General features: G+C 56.4%; 1 protein-coding gene across 1 annotated transcript; it reads right to left on the bottom strand.

The window, feature by feature from the left end:
* Positions 1-6117: 6117 nt before the first annotated feature.
* On the bottom strand, positions 6118-20058 carry BCAN (brevican). The gene is made up of 14 exons (XM_007457881.1): positions 20018-20058; positions 19372-19463; positions 18293-18667; positions 17809-17983; positions 17402-17529; positions 16629-16922; positions 14415-14648; positions 13210-13851; positions 9627-9734; positions 8804-8962; positions 8101-8183; positions 7590-7734; positions 6931-7121; positions 6118-6601 (listed from the first exon to the last, which is right to left on the bottom strand). Exons 1-14 carry the CDS (start codon positions 20056-20058, stop codon positions 6494-6496), a joined length of 2775 nt encoding a protein of 924 aa, XP_007457943.1. The 3' UTR covers positions 6118-6493.
* Between the last annotated feature and the right edge of the window lie 1473 nt (positions 20059-21531).

Consider the following 21531-nt stretch of genomic DNA (forward strand, 5'->3'; position numbering starts at 1 on the left):
GGAGGGGGAGGAGGGAGGAGGGGGAGAGGGGGAGGAGCGGGGAGGAGGAGGCGGAGGAAAGGATTCTGGTCAGAGGGAACAGCAGGTGCAAAATCCTGGGGCAGGAAGAGAAGTCTGGGCATTTGAGGAACAGAAAGTAGGCTTGTGTGGCCAGAAGGTGGAGAATGAGGGGTAAAATGTCCATAATAAGACTAGAGAGGAGTTGGGGGCCAGTGGGCCAAGGCCTCGCCAGGCAGCCAAGAAATATGGATTTCATCCTAAGGGAAATGAGGAGCTCTGAAGGGTTGTAAGTAGTGAGATGACATGACCAGGTTTGCATTTTAAATAAAACCTCTGGCTGCTGTGTGAGAGTGGATTGGGGTAGGTAGGTGGGCTTCAGGGAGGCTACTGCAGCGGTCCAGGTGGGGGACAAGGGTGGCAGCGGGATGGAGAGGAGGCAGGTAAGGGAAGCACAGTCTCAGGCCTTGGTGAACCACTGTGGGAGATGGAGTGGGAGTGTGGCAGTAGGGGCAGCTGGGAGTCGGTGGTCCCATCTTCTGAGCTAGAGAATCCAGCAGGAAATTGTGACCTCTAGGAGGAGCTGTCCTGGGAGAGGGTGGGTTTGTGGAACCCAGGAGAGAGGACCAGGTTGGAGAAGAGAACTGGAGGGGTCTGGGGGGCCCAAGGGTGCTCAGTAAACACGGACTGAATACATGAATAAATGAATGAATGAACGACTGTGATGAGATCAGACAACAGGAAGCACTTGGGAGGGTGGAGTCCCGGGGGAGGGAATGAGGAGGCAGCACCCGCCACGTCCCCCCCATCCCAGCATGAGGACAAGTGGGAGGTTATTCTGGGACCTCCTCTGGGTAAATATAGCCTCTGAATCGGGGTGGGGGTAGGGTGGGGGGCCTGGAGGTGACTTCCTCAGTTTGCTTGGGGCACTTCCTTATAAGGCTGTGCAGGCCGAGGCGCCTGGGAGGGTGAGGTCAGGGGCTGAGCTCTCCATTCAGCCCAGCCTGATGCTGTCCCGGTTGCTGCTGCTGCCGCCAGAGGCTCAGAGGAAACCAAAGGCCTTGGCTTTGGGTTCTGGCCAAGGAGCTCAGAGTGTGGCCTCTTAAAGGGCCCCCTCAGCCTCACGTCTATGCAGGAGCCCAGTCCAGGGGTGGGAGGGGGTGTTCTTCCAGGGTCCTCTCAGAAGGTGATGCTGGGGGCCTCGGTTTTCCCTTCTGCACCATACTGCTCGGACTGGATCATTCCCTGCTGCTCCGTGCAGCTAGGAGACGCTGCCGTCTAACCTGTATCCCTCCCACTGCAGGGTCTATGCTTCTTGCTCTGGCCTCTTGAGATCAAAGACTCCGAGTTAATTCATTGCTTCCAAAGGCCCTGGTCTCTCAGCTCCCCTAGTTTCCCCCTCTCGGCCCCTCCTTGGGGGACCAGCTGCTGCCACTTGACCCTGTGGTGTCACAGCTGCTGGCAGAAATGCCATCCTGTCAGGCAGGGATGGAGGAATGTGATTTAATTTCAGCTGGAATGTGCCCTCTGGGGCTGCCCCTAGAAAGGGGAGGGAATGGAGACTAAGTCCACCTAAGCCCAAGAAACCCAAGAGGGCTCTGGGCTTGGCAACAGGCCCCTGGGTCCCTGTGAGGCCACCCCACCCCACAGGGGATGGTAAGTTCCAGGACAGTGCTGCAGCAGGATGGATGGAAGTTAGACATGAGGGTCTTCCTAGGAGGTGGGAAAAGAGAAGGTGTCATGTGAATGCAGCTCCAGTAGATAAAGAAAAGACCCAGGGACCCGTTCCGTTCCGAGTCCTCAGGCCCACCTTAAAAAGACAAAGGAGAGTCTCAAGTGAGCCACCAGGGAAGGGACTTTTCGGCTCAGGGGCAGGAAGAGGGACAGAATGGCCTCAGGTGAGGGTCCACGGAGTCTGCGACCAGAAGCAGAGGAAAACACGGCCCTCTCTGTTTCCACTCTCATGATCCGAAGATCCCATGTCCACGTCTCCATCCACCCTGGGGGCCCCTCTCCCCTCTCTTTCTAATACAGCACTGGCACACCTAGATCATGGCTCTTCTCCAACAATTCAGAAGCAGTAGACCCTGCCTCCCACTCCCCACTCTTGCCCCAGCCCCATTAATCCAGGGTCTCCAATGTGGACATCCCTCCTGTAACCTAACTCCTGTTTCTCATGCTGTTTGCCTCTGGCCCCTCTTGCCCAAAGGGGCAGACCTGGGCCCCAGAGTCCCAGGTCCTAGAGCCTCCTTCAGCCTTCTCCTCTTCCAGTCATAAGCTCCCCTTCCCCCAGCCTTTATTCACTCTCCCCACCCCATGACTCAGCTGTGGCACCAGAAATAAACCGAGGCAGGTGCCAGGGGGCCACTGTCGAGGAAGCACCTCCCAGCAGCTGTGGGCTCCTGCTGACAAGTGGAGCCCCAGGGTCCCAGGAGGGGTGGCTTGGAGAGTTCAATTTTGGGGGTGGGGAGAGTCTCGCTGGCTCTGGCTCCCTCCTCCATCCTCCCTGTCAGCCTCACTCACCACTCACAGACCCACTCTCCTTCCTCGTCTCCCCCTTTTCACCTCTCCTCTGTCTTCCACTTCCTTTCTTCCCTCCTCCCTGGCCCCTTCCCAAGTCCTGAATCCCTTGGTTTCTCCTGGATTCCCTCTTTTTCTATTCACCTCGTTTGCCAGGAAATTCTGTGTCAAAAGAGAACTTCAGTTCACCTTGATGGGGATAAAGGCACAGACAGACATTCTTGCCAAGGATACTAAGACTCCTTAGATGCCACTTGGGGTCCATAGCACATGGGTCAGCGGTCTGTGGGCTGTTTCTCTTAAGGGCTCCAGTCCAAAGTGGTCAACCAATAGCCTTCCCTCTGTTAGCAACTTCTAAAGACCAAGGAAGAATCATCAGGAAATAAACACAGAGGCCACAGGATCTACACACTCAGACAATTAACGAGAGTCTAGAGTCTTTCAGTGGGGAATTTCCTCACATTTTTCTTCCACTTTCCTCTTTTCTTTTCTCTCCTCTCCTTCCCAATCCTTTTCTCCTGCTCTGTCCCTGAATCTTTCAGTTCTCCCTTCCCAGGAGGAAGAAGGCTGCTTTGCAGGAGGCAGACGGGAAGTTAGATCTCAGGAAGGACCTTTAGCCTGGGGAACAGAGGAACCTTTATACCGCTGGGAGAGACAGCACCTGGATCCTCACTCCAGGCGGGATCTGACTGCAGCCCCTATGGAAAGCCCTCCCACCCACGGGGGTCTGACAGGCTGAGCATTTTTGGAAGTCTTTGGGAGCTACTGTGTCGCAGAAGGCAGCCAGGACAATGGGACCCTTTCTCTCCCTGCCCAGGAGACAGGCCCACAGACAGGCTAGGACAAAGGCTTCAGTGAGGTCAGGGCAGTGTGTGGGAGTTATGGGTGGCGGGGTGGGGAGTGGGGGAGGAATGGGGAGGTGGGATGTGGGTAAGAGCAGCCTGGGAAAAGCTGGGGACCCTGGCAGGGGGAGGACCTCTGGAAGGCCCATCTCCCTGGGCTCTCAGGCCCCTTTTCAATGCCCAAGCCCCTAACCCAAGCTGGGCCTCCTCTCTCCACGTAGAGGGGGAGGGAACCCCCATTCTAGATATGTGGGAAGGAGGCTGGGAGCTTAACGGTATATCCAGGGCACTCTGCTGTGTCCTGGAGGCAGAGGTAGATACAGCTGTGCCCCTACTCCAGCTGTCCAAAGAGATAGGGATGACACTCCATGAGGGGCCGATTCCCCCTGTCCAGACCAAGAGAGGCCACACACACACACACACACACACACACACACACACACACACACACGTCCAGGGGTTAGATTCTGTGCAGGGTGCTGAGTCATCCCTGGACCAGCTCTCCCTTCCCCAGGAAGCCCAACAAAGCCAGGAGAAGGCTTCCGTTTCCGGCAGCCCTGCCCAAGCAGCTCAGCAGGTGTCAGGGGAACAGGGGGGATTCTAGTTCTTCTGGAACTCTCCTCATCCACAGATCAATGATGGTAGCTCCCTGCCTACTGCTGCCGGGAGATTCAGTGAGAAAGCTGATGACAAGGCTGGGAAACCAAAGCCCCTTCCAGCTTACCACCAGAGTCTCTCCAGGAAATCCAACCTGCTACCTAAACTCCATCTCTGTGAGGATATGTTTCTCAGACAACCTCCCTTAAGAACCCAAGGACAGGGCTTCCCTGGTGGCGCAGTTGTTAAGAAGCCGCCTGCCAATGCAGGGGACACGGGCTCAAGCCCTGCTCCAGGAAGATCCCACATGCTGTGGAGCAACTATGCCCGTGTGCCACAACTACTGAGCCCATGTGCCACAACAACTACTGAAGCCCGCGCACCTAGAGCCCATGCCCCACAACAAGAGAAGCCACCGCAATGAGAAGCCCACGCACCGCAAGGAAGAGTAGCCCCCGCTCGCCGCAACTAGAGAAAAGCCCGTGCACAATACAGACCCAATGCAACCAAAAATAAATAATAAATAATTTAATTAAAAAATAAAACCCCAAGGACAGACACTGCCCCCTCCTCAGCCTTCTCCTCTTCAGACCCCACCTTCAAAGGCCCACTTTGGTCTTGATCCACTTAGAATTCCAGCTTAATGCTCTGACATCTCTAAAAGTGCAATGAGTGGGTAATTGCAGGGTAATACAGGATAAAGTGGGGTTCTGCTCTGGCCCCAGGGTCATCTTCTTCTTTGCAGCTGCTTAAGAAACAGTCCCACTCCCTAGCCATGCTAGGGTGTGTCGTGTGGAGGTGTGGAGTGTGGGCCGGGCAGAAGGTGGGACAGGAGAGCCTGGGGGGAAGAGAGGAATGTGGTGGTTGGTGATTGGTTGGGAGCTGGGTCTGGGAGGTCAGTGTTGGTGTCTCAGAGACCAGCTGGTTGGGGTTTACATACCTGGAGAAGGCCCAGGATGGGCCTGGGCAGGGATGGCCTGGGAGAGCCCCCAGCTCCCCCCAACAATCACCTGTCTTTCTCTGTCCTGTCTCACTTGTCTGGGTCTCTGCATATTGCCCTAAGCTTTTTGCTCCTCTGGATCTGTCTCCCTATCCCTTAGTTTTATCAGGTTTTACTGACTTCTACAAAAAGGAGTAAGAACTGCCCATGTGCGTGAATGTGGTGTAACCGTGGGCACAAGCAGAAGTGTGTACACATGACAGTGTGCACACGTGTGTGCATGTGTGTGAACCAGTGTGGTTAAGTGTGAGGATGTGCAGTAGTGAGATTCACCCCCATCAAGAAGACAGCATGCTGACAAAACACTTTACCAGGAGGCACAAGAAGGCACAATTCAGTGGACTGCGATGAGGTACACACACACACACACACACACACGCGCGCGCGCGCGCGCGCTCCACTATTCAGAGAGTGACCTCATCATCTCAATCTCCGCTGACTCACAGACCCCAGGGCCAGCTCAGCCTGGCCGGAAGTCCTACCTTCCTCCCGCCCCACAGCCCGCAACCCGCTTCCCTTCCCTGGGCTCCTCAGAAAGACGGACCCCAGCGCTCCCTGGCGGTATCCTGGGACTCCTCCAGTTCGGCTCCACTCACGCACGCGCACACGGCACTCTCAGGCTGACGTGCCTGCCCCCGCAGCGCCCTCTGCTGACCACAGCCTATGGGCCTCACAGGTCGTTCCCCAGATCCCTGCCCGCCCTTGTTTCCCTGTTCCTGCATCTCTGCTTCTGCTGCTGAAAGTAAGCCTTCTTGCAGCCTAACCCTCTGCGTTCCCTTCACCCTCACACCCCCTGGGAGAATCCCCCTCTGGAACCTCGGAATGGGGACACCAAAGCACCCACCTCTCTGCCTTCCTCTCCGGGCCCTCAGCCCCTCTACCTCCCCAGACTGAACTTCTCCAGGTCGGCTTGACTGGACACTCTGGGCACTCCAGCTTCTTCCAAATGTCCTCATGCTGTTCCCCAACCCCCGTGGGCTTATTCATTCCATAAATACTTACTGGGCAGCTATTCTGTGCCTGGCACTCATATCAGGTACTGACATCTTGAGGACTTCTCTGACCTTCAGAAGCTAATAAACACAGAAGGTCTATTTATCCTGTGAGGCCCGGCCCAACTCCACTTTTCTCTCTCACACACACACAGAGGCATCAAACTTGTTTGGGCTCAAATGCAGCTTTATTTCCTGCTGGTTTTACAGGTATTCCACCCTGCGAACCCATTCTCTTGGAAAACCGAGAATGCGTGGGCACAGTGCCCCCCAGGGGAATGGAGAGGACAGGATGGCTGGCAAGGAGAGGGCAGTTGAGGCACTTAGGGACCTACTCAAGGCCCTGAGGGAAAAACCTGATGCCCAGGATAGGGGTGAGAGAGCCTAAGGCAGGGCTGGAGCTACCCAGGTATTTCACAGAAGCCCCTCCAGGCACTATCACCTGGACTTCAGCTCCACCCCTCTCGTTGTCACTCCCTGTGATGGGAAAAGCATGGGTTGGAGGGAGGGTTGGGGGCAGAGCGCAGTGCTGGGGGCCTTGACCCTTAGGGACCTGGAGCGGGATTGGGAGGGGGTGTCAACCGTGCCTTCCAGCTCCCCAGGAGCCTCCTCTGATGTCCTTCTGGGGCTTTTATTGGGCGCAGAGCTCGAGCCTGGGAAAGACACACACACTCACCCTCCACCCTTGGGCTCCTCCTGCTCCTCTCTCTTCTCAGAGCCTGCGCTCTGGGTTCTTGCTCCTCGACCTCTGACCTCATCAAAACACTTTCCCTGGCTCAGCCTTTAAGAGCCCAGAGTGTGGCTGCATATTCTCAGACAGCAGCACTGAAGGGGACCCCGGAGCATTCAGCCCACCTCCTCTTTGCCCCAGAGAGGGGTAGTGATAACTCCAAGATTACACAGCCAGTGATGGACAGAGCTAGGACTGGAGCCCAGGGTTGTGTTGGCTAGTGCCCCCCACCTGCCTCCTCCTGGCACTCACAGGCCTGCGGGGCACACAGGAGATCTGGGGGGGCTCCCAGCGACCATTCTCCTGGCAGCGGATCAGTGGTAGGTTGCGCTGGGCCAGGCCCTCCAGGCACCGGTAACGAAGCACTGTGTCTACCTCATAGCGCAGCCGTGGACGGCCAAATACTCGAGCCAGGGGCAGCTCCGGTGGGGGGCCACAGGACACTGCAGGGGGGACACAGTCAGGAACTCGGAGCTGGGCTCTGGGGGTAACAGTTCCCAGAATTGGGATGAAGTTAGGAGAGGAATAGGCCATAACCTGACACACGAAAAGAGTAGGGGTTCCAGGGACTTCCCTGGTGGCGCAGTGGTTGGGACTCTGAGCTCCCAATGCAGGGGGCCCAGGTTCAATCCCTGGTCAGGGAACTAGATCCCACAGGCATGCTGCAACTAAGAGATTGCGTGCCACAACTAAGGAGCCCACCGGCCGCAACTAAGACCCGGTGCAACCAAATAAATAAATAATAAAGAGTAGGGGTTCCAGATGGACCCGTCTAATTTGTTATCCCGCCCATGCCCACGGCCTGGGACACATTTCTGATTTCTCTGTGTAGCTTTGCACCCTCCTTCTGCACACACATCAGTTCCAGGATTCTCTAGCCCCCACCCCTCCTCCCCCTCGCCCGCCCTCACCCAGCCCCATCTTGCAGGTGTAGGACAGGTGGTAGTTGCAGGGCACATCACTCCATTGTCCCTGATCGTGCCACACCATAACCACGCAGTTCTCTCCGGACAGGAAGTAGCTGTCTGGCTGCCCAGGGTTCCAGTTCTCATAGAGCTGGGAAGGTGGGGGGAGGATGGAGGAGGTGGTGAGGAGCTCCAGCCCCAGGAGCACTGGGAGGAATGGACCTGGAGGACCTGAGGAGAAGGGGGTGGGGGAGGGGCACCAGGAGCGGGAAGGCTAGAGGGATGGGGAGTAGGGGACCCAGAAGGAAAAAGAAGACGTCAGGGGCTTTGGGGGGAAGGATAATGGGAACCAGAAGAGAAGAGAAGGGGACACAAGGAATGGAGGAGGGCCGGGAAGAGGGAAAGGTAAGGGGCCAGTAAAAGGAGAGGGAGGGATGGGGGTTATTGGGGGTAGAGGGCAGAGATGCTTCGAAGAAGCGACCTAGACAGCGTGAGGGGCGCGGCCACAACTTCTCACCAGGGAGACGCCATCTGACCACAGGAAATCGCCTTCGATGGTCCTGTCATTGAGCCCGATCCACTGGTACTCTCGGTATCGATCTGGGGAAGAACCGCAGGGGAGACGAAGGTGTGCAGTGAGCTTCGCTGCCAGCAGATGGCGGCCATTCCCTGTCATCGGGCTGTCTGTGGGTGCTCGCGGGGGGAAGTCCTTCCCGCAACCCCAAATCCGCGCTTCCCGGTATCCTTATCCCTCCAACATCTGCACAAGGGCGGGATGGAAGGCAGGGGCGTGGGGGGTGAGGGAAGAAGAAAAATATCACCAGGGCTAGAAAAGGGAAACTCTGGAAAAAGTAAAAACTCTCAGCAAGGTCAGAGTCGGGGAGAGTAGACGGAGGCAGGAGAGCCAGGGAGGTGGGGAGCGACTAAAGATAAGCCCCCAAGCAACCGCCAGGCTGATGCAGGCGTATTTCCTGCGCGAATCTCAGCCCTCCCCTGCCTGAAGCCCCACTACCCACGTGTGGAGTGGGAAGGAGGGAGAGAGGAAGGAAAAGTGAATGAATGAATGAATGAGGAAACCAAGTAATGAGTACCTGAATTAACGTATAAGGGAGTTAATTAACACACTCATTAACTGATTGATTGATTGATTGATGAGTGAGTGAGTGTGTGAGAGAGAGAACAGGTGACGAGGGTCGCCTCCCGCCCTGTCCCCAGCCCACTGTTGACGAAGTGCTGTTCCTCCGGCGTGCTGATGCTGGCCAGGTGCGCGCCGTACATCCGGCACTGGTTCTCCGCCTCCTCCCAGCTCCTTCGTGTAGAAAAGTGCTTGTAGCAGGCGCCCTGGAAGGCGTCCCAGCCGGGGCTGCAGAAGCGGAGGCCTAGGACACAGAAGGGCAGGCAGCTTAGGCGCGAGGACCCCGATGAGAGGCTGGGTCCCCAGACAGGGACTGGGCTCCTCCCACCACCTCAGACCGAGGGGGCGGGACTAAGTGTAGGAGGGCGGTGCCAAAGAGAGAGTAGAGAAGGAGCGGCTAGGAGCTGGAAGGGCCCTGGTTGGAGGGGGGCCTTGATGCCTTCCTTCTCTTGAGCGACACAGACCAGGGTGAGGCTGGGATCCCGGCCTGGGTCTCTGCAATCCTCCTTCCTAAAGAAGAGCTGAACCCTCCTCTCTTCCCAGGAGAACGGAAACCGACAAGTACTGCCTGCCTGCCAAATTCCAGGAGCATAGCCTCCCTGAGAGAGTCATTTTTGATTCCACTGAACAGATGAGGAAATTGAGGGGTGGGCTCAGAGAAGTTATGTGATTTGTCTGAAATGGGGATTCTTTTCCCGCGCTTCCACTGCAGGAGGCCCAGCTTCAATCCTGGTCAGGGAACTAAGATCCCGCAAGCTGCGGGGTGCATCCAACAACAACAACAACAAATGGAAATTCATTAATGGCAAGGCCAAAACCAGTGTCCCGTCCCACCCCCTGGAACTAGCGCGTTGTGGCAGGGTCTAGGCTTCAGCTCTCCCCCCACCGCAGCCCCTCAGCACACTCACCAACATCGCACAGGTCCCCCCCATAGCCAGGCAAACATAGGCAGCGGACCCCCTCCTCCTCCTCCAAGCATGTCCCACCATTGTGGCAGGGGCTGGGGACACAGTAACCTGAGAGGGAGAGAGGTGTGAGGTGGGGGACCAGGAGAGCACAGCTCTGCAGCACAGGGTTCAGGGGTCCCAGCCCTGACCCCCTTGTCCTGGGGGCTATCATAGCACCCTAAATGTTCTCCCTGGAGCCTGCCTCTGGTCACAGCCCAGACCTGAGCTCTGGGTATTTTCCCCTCCTCACTGGCCCCCACTTCAGCACTGGCTCAGCCCAGTGCTGGTCATTGTCATGCCCACCAGTGTGGGCCACGTCTAACAGGGGCCAAGAGGAGCGTCCAGGAAGGCCTTCAGGGTTTAATCCCACTAAGGGGAAAGATACTGGGCTGTCAGTCATGCGTCCTGGACTCTTACCTAGCTCCTGGATCTGCTGGGTACGTTGAGCCAGTCACTTTACCTCTCTAGGCCTATAGTCCCCCACCCCTGTCATTGTGCCAGGTCCTAGCACAGTTCTGTGTAGTCTAGGTGGGCTGGGTGGAACTGAAGGAGAGGAGAGTCACCATAGCAACAGTGAGGTATGGCCTGCCATTTACTGCTTCTGGGGCCTGATACTGGGGTGGTCTAAGGAGGGAGCTAACCATTCCTCCTGCTGTCCACTGGGCAGAGCCAGGCCCAGGAGCTCTTAGTGAAGATCCAATGCACTTCCCTCACTCTATGCCCTACTCCCTTGCTCCCTCTAACCCCTCCCAGGAATGGAGTTGCAGGAGCTCCCCCTGTCCTGTAGCACTAGCTCCACACACTCTCTCAACATCATCCAACCTCTTTGCCCCCCCTCCCCCACCCCGTTACCAGGCTCCCCTTTCCCCCTCCACTTGGGGCCTCCTGCAGATTCCTCAGCCTAGAAACCCCTTCAGTCCATTTTGTTCCTTCCTTCTGGACCCCTCTCCTCCAGGCAGTCTTCTTGGATTAACGCACTACTCTGAAGGCCTGCAATCTGTTGTCTACATCCAGCTCCGTCTGGCCAGGCCATCTGCCTTCTCTTCTGGACTCTCTCTCATGATCTTGGGTGGCTGCCCTTAGACTGGGCCTAGGTGCTGAAGGGGCTGTCAGATTCTACTCCTTTCTGATCCGGATGACCCGGAGATGATGGCCCCACAGACTGACAGAGCAGGTCAGTGTTCTCGGCCCAGCCCTGGGCAGGACCCCTCAGACCAAGCCATCCACTCCTAGAAGCCAAGGCCCACGCCCACAGTGCTTTACTCTGGCCCAAGATCCCACTGCCTGGTGGGGATCAGAGCAGAGGTGGGGGGAGGAGAAGCTGGAGGTGATTCAAAGAATTTTGCTGGGATGACCTAGCTGTTTTGGGTAAAATGAATCAGCTGTTCCAACACCACTCCCCCTGTCATCACCCCTTCTGTCAATAGTTTCTTTCAAGCTGGTACTGCTACCCCCTAAGGCAAAGCAAGGAGGGGAAGTGTTTTCTTTAACCCTTTAAGGACCAGGTCCTACAGAGGGTAGGAGTCCTGAACCCCCTTCCTTTCCTCATACTTTCCTGCTCCTCCCGTGATCCTCTCTGCTCCTCTCTGTCCAACCCCCTAACCCTGGGGGCCAAAGACTCTCAAACTTGGTCCCTGGGGCCGTACCCAAGCCACAGGTCCCTTCCTCTGGCTGTGGGTGGCAGAACCTGAACCAGGATGGCGGGGGGTGGGTGTTGGCGGTGAAGGAACTCCTCTCGAGACTTTCTGGTCTTCCACCTCCCCCCTTCTGGATCAACTACTACACACAATCAGAAAGTTCTTCCTTCCTTACTGCGGCAATAGCAGGCTGGAGGGCCTCTCACTCATCCCCCAGGTGGGGCAACTAAGACACCGCAGATACTTCCAATGGTGATCCTCTCCCACCAAAGCCCCCCCTCACCCCACAGCACTGAACTCCAAGGCCAGCTGGGCAGGGAGCCAGTAGTTGAAATGAGTGAGCCTAGGTGTGATGTTAGAGCCCCCTAGCCCACCCTGGGCCATCTAGGAGAATGGCCCTGGGACTAGGAGGGTCCCAGCCTTCTCCAGAGATCTCCATATGGAAGCTCAACCTTCACTGAATAGATAGGGCTTCTTTCTCTCAGACCCCAGAACCTAACTCCCCATTCCCCCTCCCTCCACACTCTCAATCCTCCCCTCCTTATTTGTTTCTTCTCCAGCAATAGGAACTTTGAGATCCTTTGGGTTCAGGAAGGGTGAAATAGTGGGTGAGGGTGGTCATTAGTGCAGGAGTTAGTGGAGGAGGGGGAGGCCATGGGCAGTGGGATGAAAGCGAGATACCATTCCCCTGCTGATACGTGGGGGAGGGGAACAGGGCCTTGGGGCACCTGGACACCAGGGAGTGGCCTTCATGCTAAGAGGGGCTTTCTCTGTCAGTCCTCTGTATGTATGGCTCTAGATGGGAGCCATCAAGATAGATCAGAAAGGGACACGTGTACACACACACACACACACACACACACACACACACTGGCCTGCAGAGGTTTCTCTCCATCAGGAGTGAGGGACTACAACTCCCAGCACTCCCGCAGACTGACAGACAAAGACTTCTCTGGGGTAAAGTGTACAGTCAGATTTGGGATCTCAGCAGTCAGGAAGGAAGGCGGAGACAGGCCTGAGGAGAGGACAAGGGAACAGCAGGGGCTGTTAGACTGCTAGGACAGGAAAGGGTGCAGGATGAAGATAGAGACTGAAGAGGCACAAAGACACACAAAGACCCAGGGGGAGAAAGAGAGAGACAGAGAGACACAGAGAGAGTGATGGCACCCAAAGAACCATCAAAGAGCTACTCAGGACACAACTCCATGGAACGAAAGGGGCAAACGGCTGGAGGTGGAGACAGAGGGTGCCAGAGTTTTGATTATAAAGCGGTTTAATAGAGATTTATTTCCAAGGCTTGTTTCCATGAAACAGTCGAAAAACGTACTTCACAGAAGTAATTGCTTAAGGCTCTGTGGGGATAGGGCTCTCCTGGACCCCAAAGGTTGAGGGCTGGGCACGGGACCCCAGGCTTCCCTGATACCAGTGGGAGGCAGCCGAAGGGAGGTGGCACACAGGAGGGGGAGGGAGCAGTGGAGGGTGGGCCTGGGCCTTGAAGAACACCAAAGGCAATGAGGGCACCCACTGAACAAGGCAAGAGGGTCCTCTGTGGGGCCAGTGAGATGTGAGTCACAGGTAGAGAGCCGAGGGTAGGAGAAAGTCCCACATGTTTGGTGGTAGGGCTGGGGGTCACAGTGTGGATTTCAGAAACAGGGATAGGGTCACAGGGTGGGAGTCATGGAGTTGGGGGTTACAGGGTGAGGACTCAGAGAGCTGGAATGGAAGTCACAAGGTGGGGTATCCAAGATTGGAAGCCCACAGGTAGAGGTGGGTAGGAGAATGAAGGCAAAGGACAAGAGAGTCTGGGCCAGTGGTGGGTTAAAGGACTATAGGTCAAGTGATCCAGAGCTGCAGGGGGAGAAAGAGGAGGAGGATAAAGAGCGAGGTCGAGCCTTGGGCAAAGTTACCTGATGAGGGGGCCACGGCCACTCCACCATGGCTGGCACTGTCAGTGGGCAGCACCGGCTGGGCATGCACTGAAGTCCCTGCTGGGACAGTTCTTCCAGAATTCTCTTCAGAACGGGTCTCCAGATCCCTGGTACCCTCAGGGACCCGTGTGGCTGGAAGCAGGGAAGGGGCATCCTCGGAGCTCCCTGTCTCCTCACTCTCTCCTCGAGGGACCCCAGACAGCTCAGAACCCCCAGTCTCCTCCCCTATCTCTCTTGCCCCAACCGGAGTGGAAGGTGATGGGGATGCCAGGTTCCCTTCCCTGGAAGAGGGCAGGGTCTCAGTGGGTGGTCCAAGGACCGTTGGAGGCCTGGGAGCCTCTGGCTCTCCGTAGGGAGGTGGTGATGCATCAGGCTTCAGGACTGCCCTCACTGGTGGGGATGCCTGGGAGAGTGACTCCTCTGGAGCCAGCTCAGTGGGGAGAGAGGCCTCTGGGTCCAGGCTGCTGAGCTCACTGGGCCAGGCCCCCAGGGCCTCGTCCTCCACCTCCTCCTCCTCGTCTTCTTTCTCTTCTTTATCCTTGTGCGTCTCTTCTTCCTCCAACACCTTGCCTTCCTCTTCTGAGGACCCCCGGGGAGGTACAATGGATTGGGTTTCAAATTCTAGGCAAAGCACAGATGATTCAGCACCAGGGACAGCACCCACCAGAGGACAGGAAGAAGGAAGGGGGAGAGGAGAAAGGCGGGGCTGGGGAGGGTGAGCCCTGGGGAGAGGGAAGAGCCTGCCCTGGGGAGGAAATGCCTTTGCTCCACACCAGAAGAATTTCAACTGGAGCTGCAATAGTGAGGCAACGCTTGAGAAGGCTCTATGAGCTGTCATTTGCCCAGGAAAACCCGGTGGTCGCATCTCCCTCTCCCAGTCTGTTAAAATTCTCTGTTTATTTTGGGTAGGTGAGGAGGAGGAGAGACAAAAGAAAGGAGATCCCCCCTTCCCAGAGGGCAGCTCCTTAGTCCAAGCATCTCCAGACCCAGCTATCTGGGAGTGGGATTTGCTGGAAAGGCAAAGGTTGGGAGAGGAACAGGAGAGGTGCCTTGCATGGCTGTGCTGCTGAGAGAGAACAGGGTAGAACCACGGCAGCGACAACCCCGGCCTCAGGCCGGGCTTGCCCTTTCTGCCCCAACTTCTCCCAGGTGCGGGTATCCCCAGGATAAGAGATTTGAGTTACCTAGGAGGGTCCTAGGGGCCTCTGCTGGGTCTTCTGGAGTGGAGCTTCCACCTGCTCCATCCTCCATAATGGGAATGGAGTAGATGGCTCCCCGGGACTCGCTCTCCACAGCTTCCTGAGGCAGCTGCAGTTCCTCCAGGGTCTCTGTCACTGTGACAATGGCTTCCAGTGCATCAGAGGCCAGGTCAGAGGCTGGGTTGGAGGCCTCAGGGATGACAGAGGGCTGGGCAGAGTCTGTGGCAGGAGGAAAGTGCCAATGGGAGGTTAAGGAGGTGCCTCTGCCCTCACAGGCCTGCATGTGAGGGTTCTGGGTTAGACTCAGAGACCATGGAATTCTCTTAATTCTCTCTCATCTTCCCTGTGGAGCACCCATGGGGCCCAGGGAGCACCCCGGGGCTTCATCACTCATTCCTCAAGCATTAATCAAGTGCCCACTATGTGTCATGCCGAACATTCTCCTGGGCACTGAGGATACAGTGCAGAGCAAAACAGCAAGCTTCCTGCCCTCAAGGGAATTTATATTCTAGATACAGACAAGCAAATAAACATATAATGTTACCATATAAAGAACAATTAAGTTTAGTAAGGAGATGGGAAGCACTACTCTAGATAGAATGGTACAGGAAGGCTCAGGAGAGAGGTCAACCCTTGAGTAAGGAGATGGAGGCAGAAGGATGGACAGAATGGCCTCAGCACCTTGGAACCCTGGTTTTAGGGTAAGGTGTGAGGGATCCCAGTCATCCTAAGACTCTAGAAATGGAAGGGGACAGGCTGCCATCACCACAGGAGAGCTGAAGGGTAGGGTACAGGAAGGACATTCAACCATCACCATCTGATGATCTCAGTGTTGGGGCAAAAGGGCAAGTGGCCACCCCATCCTTCCAGGATCCGCTCTCCTCAGATAACCAGAGTTTTAGAATGAATTACCTTGTCCCAGGGGAAGGGAACCAAGAGCAGAAAACCAGTGAAGCAAAGGTGGAATTGGGCTAAGAAAAGCCCTGAGGGCCACCGGGGTTCAGCCAGACAAGACAGGACAGCACATCCTGCCTGCGTCACCTGCTTCAGTGAGCCTTGCTCACACCAGACAAGCAAACCTGTGCCCTTGCCCGCCTCTGCCCTCCACCTGCTCCCAGCCATAGTCGTCCTCTTCCTTCCCTTCTTCTCCTGATTCAGTTCCTCCTTCAATTTCTTTCCAGAACAGTGCTTGGGACATAATTATAATCAGTGCTAGAAGTGTTAGCTACTATTGTTATAATTATCATCATCATCATCACCATTATCTGCGTTCAAGTAAGTCTTTCCAGATGGACCTGTCTTCCTGTGGACTTCCCTTCCCCATCCCTCCCAGCCTCAGGCCAAAGCCATCTGGAGAGCCGTCCCAGGGGAAGTAATGCTTTTCTCTCAGTCTTTCCTTGTGCTGGGAGTGAAGCATTTCGTCTTTGGTCAGACTGGGGGCTCCTGTGGCAGAAACTGTGTCTTCCTCCTTCAGACTAAGGGCTCCTAGAAGGCTGTGTCTTCTCTTTCCATTTCTGCCTCCAGCCCTTGTCCCAGTACTGCAGGCTCACAGTTGGGGCAGGGACTCCAATACTCCATGGCAATGCCTCCCTGATTGTCAGTCATCCTTGGTCTGGGCCCTGTGCCTCTGGGGGTCACAGGCACTGCCTCCCCTCCAGCTCCCAATATAAGGTGTGGGCAGGAAGCCAGCTCTACACCCAGCTGTCTTTAAGGACCTGCTCCCTGTGGGGGGGAATTATGTCTGTCCCTCAATATTTGGTGGTAAAAATCTGATAGCTTCAAGCTGAAGGTTCTGGAAACCCCTCTGAAGCGTATTTAGGTAACTGGAGCAGATCATTCATTGGATTCAGAGAATGTCGGTCATCTCTGGTCTGCTCATGAGCTGACCAGAGATGGAGACATATTTGGCAGCCCAATAAGGGAGAGGCAGCTTTGCAACAGGAAGAGACAAGGCAGGGACTACTGGTGTGGAGGCAGGTGAGGAGATGCACCGAGGTGAGCCCTCCTTGAGGCCACAAAGACCAAGTCAGAGGGCACAACCAGAATTAGAACCCTAAGTGACAAGCTGAGCACCACCCAAAGCTCCTTGAGGCAAATGGCAAAGGCCCAAGAGAAACTGGTCGGGGCTGCGGTAAGAGCGTAGGCCTCGACTCTGTCTCCCTGAGGTTGGTCTCAGCCTCTGCAGGGAGGTGGGCTCACCTCGGAAGCAGTAGACATTGAAGCGGCTGTGCTTGTTGGGGAAGCCGGTCTGGTTGGGGAACAGGAAGAGAGTCTTGACACCGGGGAGGCCCCCACCACAGCGCTGGCTGGGTGTGACGATGGGGTAGCGCACACTGCCATCAGCCAGCCAGCCCGGGCTGCAGCGGTCCAGGCCACCATCCCAGGCTGCATACAGCTGGCCCGTGGTTGCAATCTTAGCACCCCGCTCCTGGCAGTACGCCCGTGCCTCCTCCAATGTCAGCTTGTCTGGAGGGGCACCCAGGAACAGCTCTCCTGGGGAGAAGAAGAGGCTGGGTTACCAGGAAGGGAGCTCCTTCCACCCTGGGCTCCCACAGAGACTCTGGGCAAGCTTCTCTGGGCCTCAGTCTCCTCATCTGCGACATGCAGTCCACCACACTACTTTATAGGATCGAAGTCTTGATAGAACCTTAGGATCGATCATATTGCTCGAAGGAGCCTGGCCCAACTTCCTAATTCTGCCAAGAAGGAAACTGAGGCTCAGAGATACTAAAACGTAGAGAGATGCACAGCAGGTAACAGAAGAGTCAAACTCAGTCTCCTACCACCTGTCTGAGGCTTTGGCCATGAACTTGTCTCTATGACAGTGTTTGGAGGGAGGGACACTGACTGTTTCCTTACCGCTGGCTGCCCACTTAAATACAGGATGATAAGGTCCAGCAGAGGCCCAGGAGGACCTATGGGCAGCACTGGAGAGGGGGCTCTTCCCCTGGGAACTCCCTACCCCCAATCACCATTTAGTTCTTCAGCATAACAGTAGACATCATAGAGGTCATCCGGGTCCACCACTCCATAGTTCCGGACCCCAGGGAAGCCATCCATGTCTCCATAACAGGCCTCTCGTGGAGTCTGGATGGGATACCTGGGGAAGGGGTACAAATGCCTTCACCAGGGAGCCATCCCATGGTGACCCTCCTGAATCACACTGCTTTTCAGTGCAGCCAATTGTCCTCCTAGCTCTGCAGAAATGCACACCCCCCACCAAGGCGGGGTCCTAACCCACCTTCCAAAGACCAGCTTCATCTGCCAGAGGCAGGGAGCCCTATATGGCCAGCCTGAGGCAGCAGCGGGCAGCCCCTGGCAGAACCAGAGGCCACAGCCCACCTCAGAAACAGCTAGAAGCTCCTGGGCCCCAGCCCACCTCACGGTCTGGTCGGACAACCAGCCAGCATCACACTGTTCATAGCCCCCAAGATAGGCGGCATAGAGCTGCTCCGGAGTGGCGATTCGGGCTCCGATGCGGGCACAGGCCTCCTGGGCCCCAGCGAAGGAGAAAGCATAGCGGGCAGAGCCCTCCCGGTAGAGAAAGACGACCCCTGAGGGGCAGAGAGGATCCTGAGGCAGGATCACCCAGCACACTGACTTCCCCTTCCCCTCCCCCTCCTTGTCACCCCCCTGTATACAAAGGGTAAAGTCCAAATTGTGCCCACTCTACAGCATGAGGGGCTTCAGTTAGGCTGTGGGTAGAATTTCCTCCACCTGAAGAGAGAAAGGAGGTAACAGAGGCCTGTAGCTACCCACTCCTTTTCCAACTCAGTCTGTGCCTTCTAGGTGTTTGCTTCCGCTTCAGACTGTGGGCTCCCCTCCCTCTCTCCGGGAACCTCTCTCCATCTCTGCCCTCTCACCTTTGACCTTGACCTCCACAGCGTCGCTGCTGTCGTCGATGCCCTGCTGGACCTCGCAGCGGTAGATGCCCGAGTCGTTGGGCCGCAGCTCGCTCAGCACCAGGGAGACATCGGTGAGTGACGCTGGGTAGGCAGGCAGTGCCACGCGGAACCGGTAGGCCTCGCTCACCTTGACGCGTAGCCCCCGCGCCACTAGCACCTCGGCCTCCCGGCCGCCGGACAGGAAGGTCCACTTGACCCGGGGGGAGCCCTGCGCGGCCCGGCGGCTTGGCGGCGGCCGCAGGTAGTGAACGTGGCACGGGATGGTGAGGGCGCCGCCCAGCACGCCCTGCAGCGGCGCGTCACCCGCTATGCGCACGCGGAAAGCCCGGTCCTCTGTGGGCGGGCGGGGCCGGCTGGAACTTCGTGCTGTGGATCTGCCACGACCCGCCCCGGGGTTTCCGAGCCCCGCCCCAGGATCCCAACGCCCCGCCCTAGGATTCCCGGGCCTCGCCCGGGGGTTTTCGTAACCCCGCCCCCAGGAACCTGGGCTCGGGCCCGCCGAGTCCTGCAAACCCACCTCTAGGTCCCCCAGGCCCACCCACCACGGTCTACAGACCGGTCCACAAAGTCTCCCAGTCAAATTCACCCCCAGGGTCTCCCAGTACCACCCCAGGATTCCTGGCCCCCACCCCAGGGTCTTCTAACCTCACCCCTGGGTCCTGCAGCCTCGTCCCCAAAGTTTCCCAGTCTGTTCCCTTCAGTCACTTTCACGATTTCTCCCAATTCCACCTCTGTTCTGCCTCCCAGCCCCATTCATCGTGCCCGAAGGGTCTCCCATCCACCCTGGAGACTGGCAGCCATGCACCTAGTGCCCCTCCCCAGCCCTACTCCCAAGATTCCGCCACCCTACCAGCGGCCCTCAAATCATCCCTTATTTTCAAGTGTCCCTGCCCTGATCGTCTCCCACAGTGCTCCCAATTGTGTCTCCTCCCTGGGTCCCTCAAGGCTGACAGAGGTTGGTTAGGGCTGAACAAGAGGCTCCTTCCTACCACAGGAGATGCAGGAGACTGACAGTGACCCTGAGTGGGGTTGCTTACCTGAGCTGTCTCCTTCCAGAGCATCAGCTAAGGCCGCAGGGACCCAGGCCAGAGCCAGAGTTGCCAGCAGGGGCAGAGATGGTACGGCCATGCTGCAGGATGAGGGGTGGAATGGAGGAGGAAAGATGGGGTTAGACCTCAGGATGGACTTCTGACTCCCTACCACGTGCACATGGATCACACATATCCTGATTCCAGAAGCCCACTGCCCCCACCTCACTATTAATTAACACTGTTTCTGTCTCCCCGAAAGGGATTCTTATTTATTTATTTATGTTTGGCTGCATTGGGTCTTCGTTGCTGTGCGTGGGCTTTCTTTAGTTGTGGCGAGTGGGGGCTACTCTTGGTTGCGGGGGCACGGGCTTCTCATTGCGGTGGCTTCTCTTGTTGTGGAGCACAGCCTCTAGAGCGCAGGCTCAGTAGTTGTGGCACACAGGCTTAGTTGCTCCGCAGCATGTGGTATCTCCCTGGACCAGGGCTCGAACCCGTGTCCCCTGCACTGGCAGGAGGATTCTTAACCACTGCGGCCACCAAGGAAGTCCCCACACCAAGGGATTCTTATTCAGAACCGAGACCTGGGTCCTCATCAACTCACTGTGTGACTTAAGGCAAGTTCCTTACCCTCTTTAAGCCTTTGTTTTCTTACTTGTAAAGGAGCACCATTACTACCACCTCACAGGTTGTCATGAGGCTATGGGCTTTGAGAGTGCTTTTTATCCTAAAACAAAACAAAACAAAAACAAAAAACAAACAAAACAAAACAAAAAACCTGTACAAATGTATAGCACCCTGCACACAGTAAGAGCTCAATAAATGCTTACAGCATATAGCATGAATTGTGGGTGCTATTATGCTTGAGTCTCCTCTGCCCCTCCCAGTACCAGACTTCTTTGAACCTTCCTCCTCCCACAGTACCCCTCCAACCTTTCCTTCCTGTCCCTTCCTCCCTGAGTACCATAACCACCTAGCCTCCTCTGGGAAGGCTTTCTAGACTAAACCCGGGCAATGAACAACATCTCTCCAGCCCAACCCCTCATTGACCTCCTCCCACTGCACCATTACTTATAAGGAAACTCTTCTCTTTACCCCCCAGCATCCTCCACCCCCTCCTTGGCTGCCTTCTCCCTCCTTCCTCCCAGCCTTTCCTTTCTGCCTGGCACGGGCTTTCCCACAGGATCTCCTGGCTCAGAAACCAGCTGGGACAAAGCCCCTGTCTCTGCCAGTCTGGCCTCCATCCAGCCTCTCCCTTCCCCCACCCCAGCCCCAGGCTGGGGGGTGGGCTAAGGGGGGGTGTGTGAGAATAAATGAAAGGGACCATTTCCCTCCTGCCCTTGGCTATCAGAAGCTCTGAGAGCTTGAACTATTCTTCTGAAGATCTCAAAGCTCTTACACTCTCATAATGAAGGGATGGGGGTGGGACACTGAGAAATGGGCCCAGAGAGGGATTGAACCTGAGTCCCCAGTGAAACCAAGTCAGGCACCAGGCCAGTGTGCCCCCAGGAAGGAAGGCTGCAGAGCCAACGTCATCTTTAATGGTTGGCTTAGACTCAAAAGAGCATGGAGAGCCAAGGCTGCCATGGAATAGGCCAATGATACAGCAAGAGAGATGAAGGTTAGACTGCAGGCAAGGCTTCCTAGACATCAGGCTTATTCCTACTGTCTACTCATTCCCACTTCAAGTCCATTGTTCCACTTCTATCTTCCCTGACCACTCAGGCTCTGCCTTTGTACATGTCCGCCCTTTTCTGAGCCTGAGTTGATGGGAAATTTCCCTCTTCTCCCAGACCCTCTGAAGGATCCCAGATCCTCCTAAGGATGCCTCCCCACCACAGTAACATCCATTTCCCCCATTGTGGCTGGGCATCATTCCCTCAAGGTCAGAGGTGGGGGAGGAATGGCAGAAGCCAGATGCCCAGGGCCTCTCTTCGACCTTTGAGAGGGAGGAGGTTCTTGATGGGGCCCAATCAGAGGGTGTGAGACCAACTCTGGGCCTGGGGGCACTTGAGAGGACTGCTTTCTGGGGTTGGAGTGGGGACCATTTGGTATGAACAGCCAGTGCCTGCCGGGTGCTTGGGAGACTGTTTGCCATGCATTTGAGCTGTGCCAGGTCCTAAGCCAGACCCCTTTCTGGCGCCTTCCCTCCCCTCACCCTGGGCTGGA

Source organism: Lipotes vexillifer, unplaced genomic scaffold (assembly GCF_000442215.2).
Source record: "Lipotes vexillifer unplaced genomic scaffold, Lipotes_vexillifer_v1.1 scaffold238, whole genome shotgun sequence".
Taxonomy (NCBI): Eukaryota; Metazoa; Chordata; class Mammalia; order Artiodactyla; family Lipotidae; genus Lipotes; species Lipotes vexillifer.

What these genes read in the sequence shown, in the direction of transcription:
- BCAN (XM_007457881.1), bottom strand. Translation starts at nt 20,058, where the DNA reads ATGACAACCTGTGAGGTGGTAGTAATGGTGCTCCTTTACAA. An exon ending in TTGTCCGACCAGACCGTGAG is followed by an intron (nt 17,530 to 17,808) that starts GTGGGCTGGGGC and finishes CCCCTTCCCCAG; the next exon opens with GTATCCCATCCAGACTCCAC. An exon ending in CACCTGCAAGATGGGGCTGG is followed by an intron (nt 7,122 to 7,589) that starts GTGAGGGCGGGC and finishes TCCCCCCTGCAG; the next exon opens with TGTCCTGTGGCCCCCCACCG.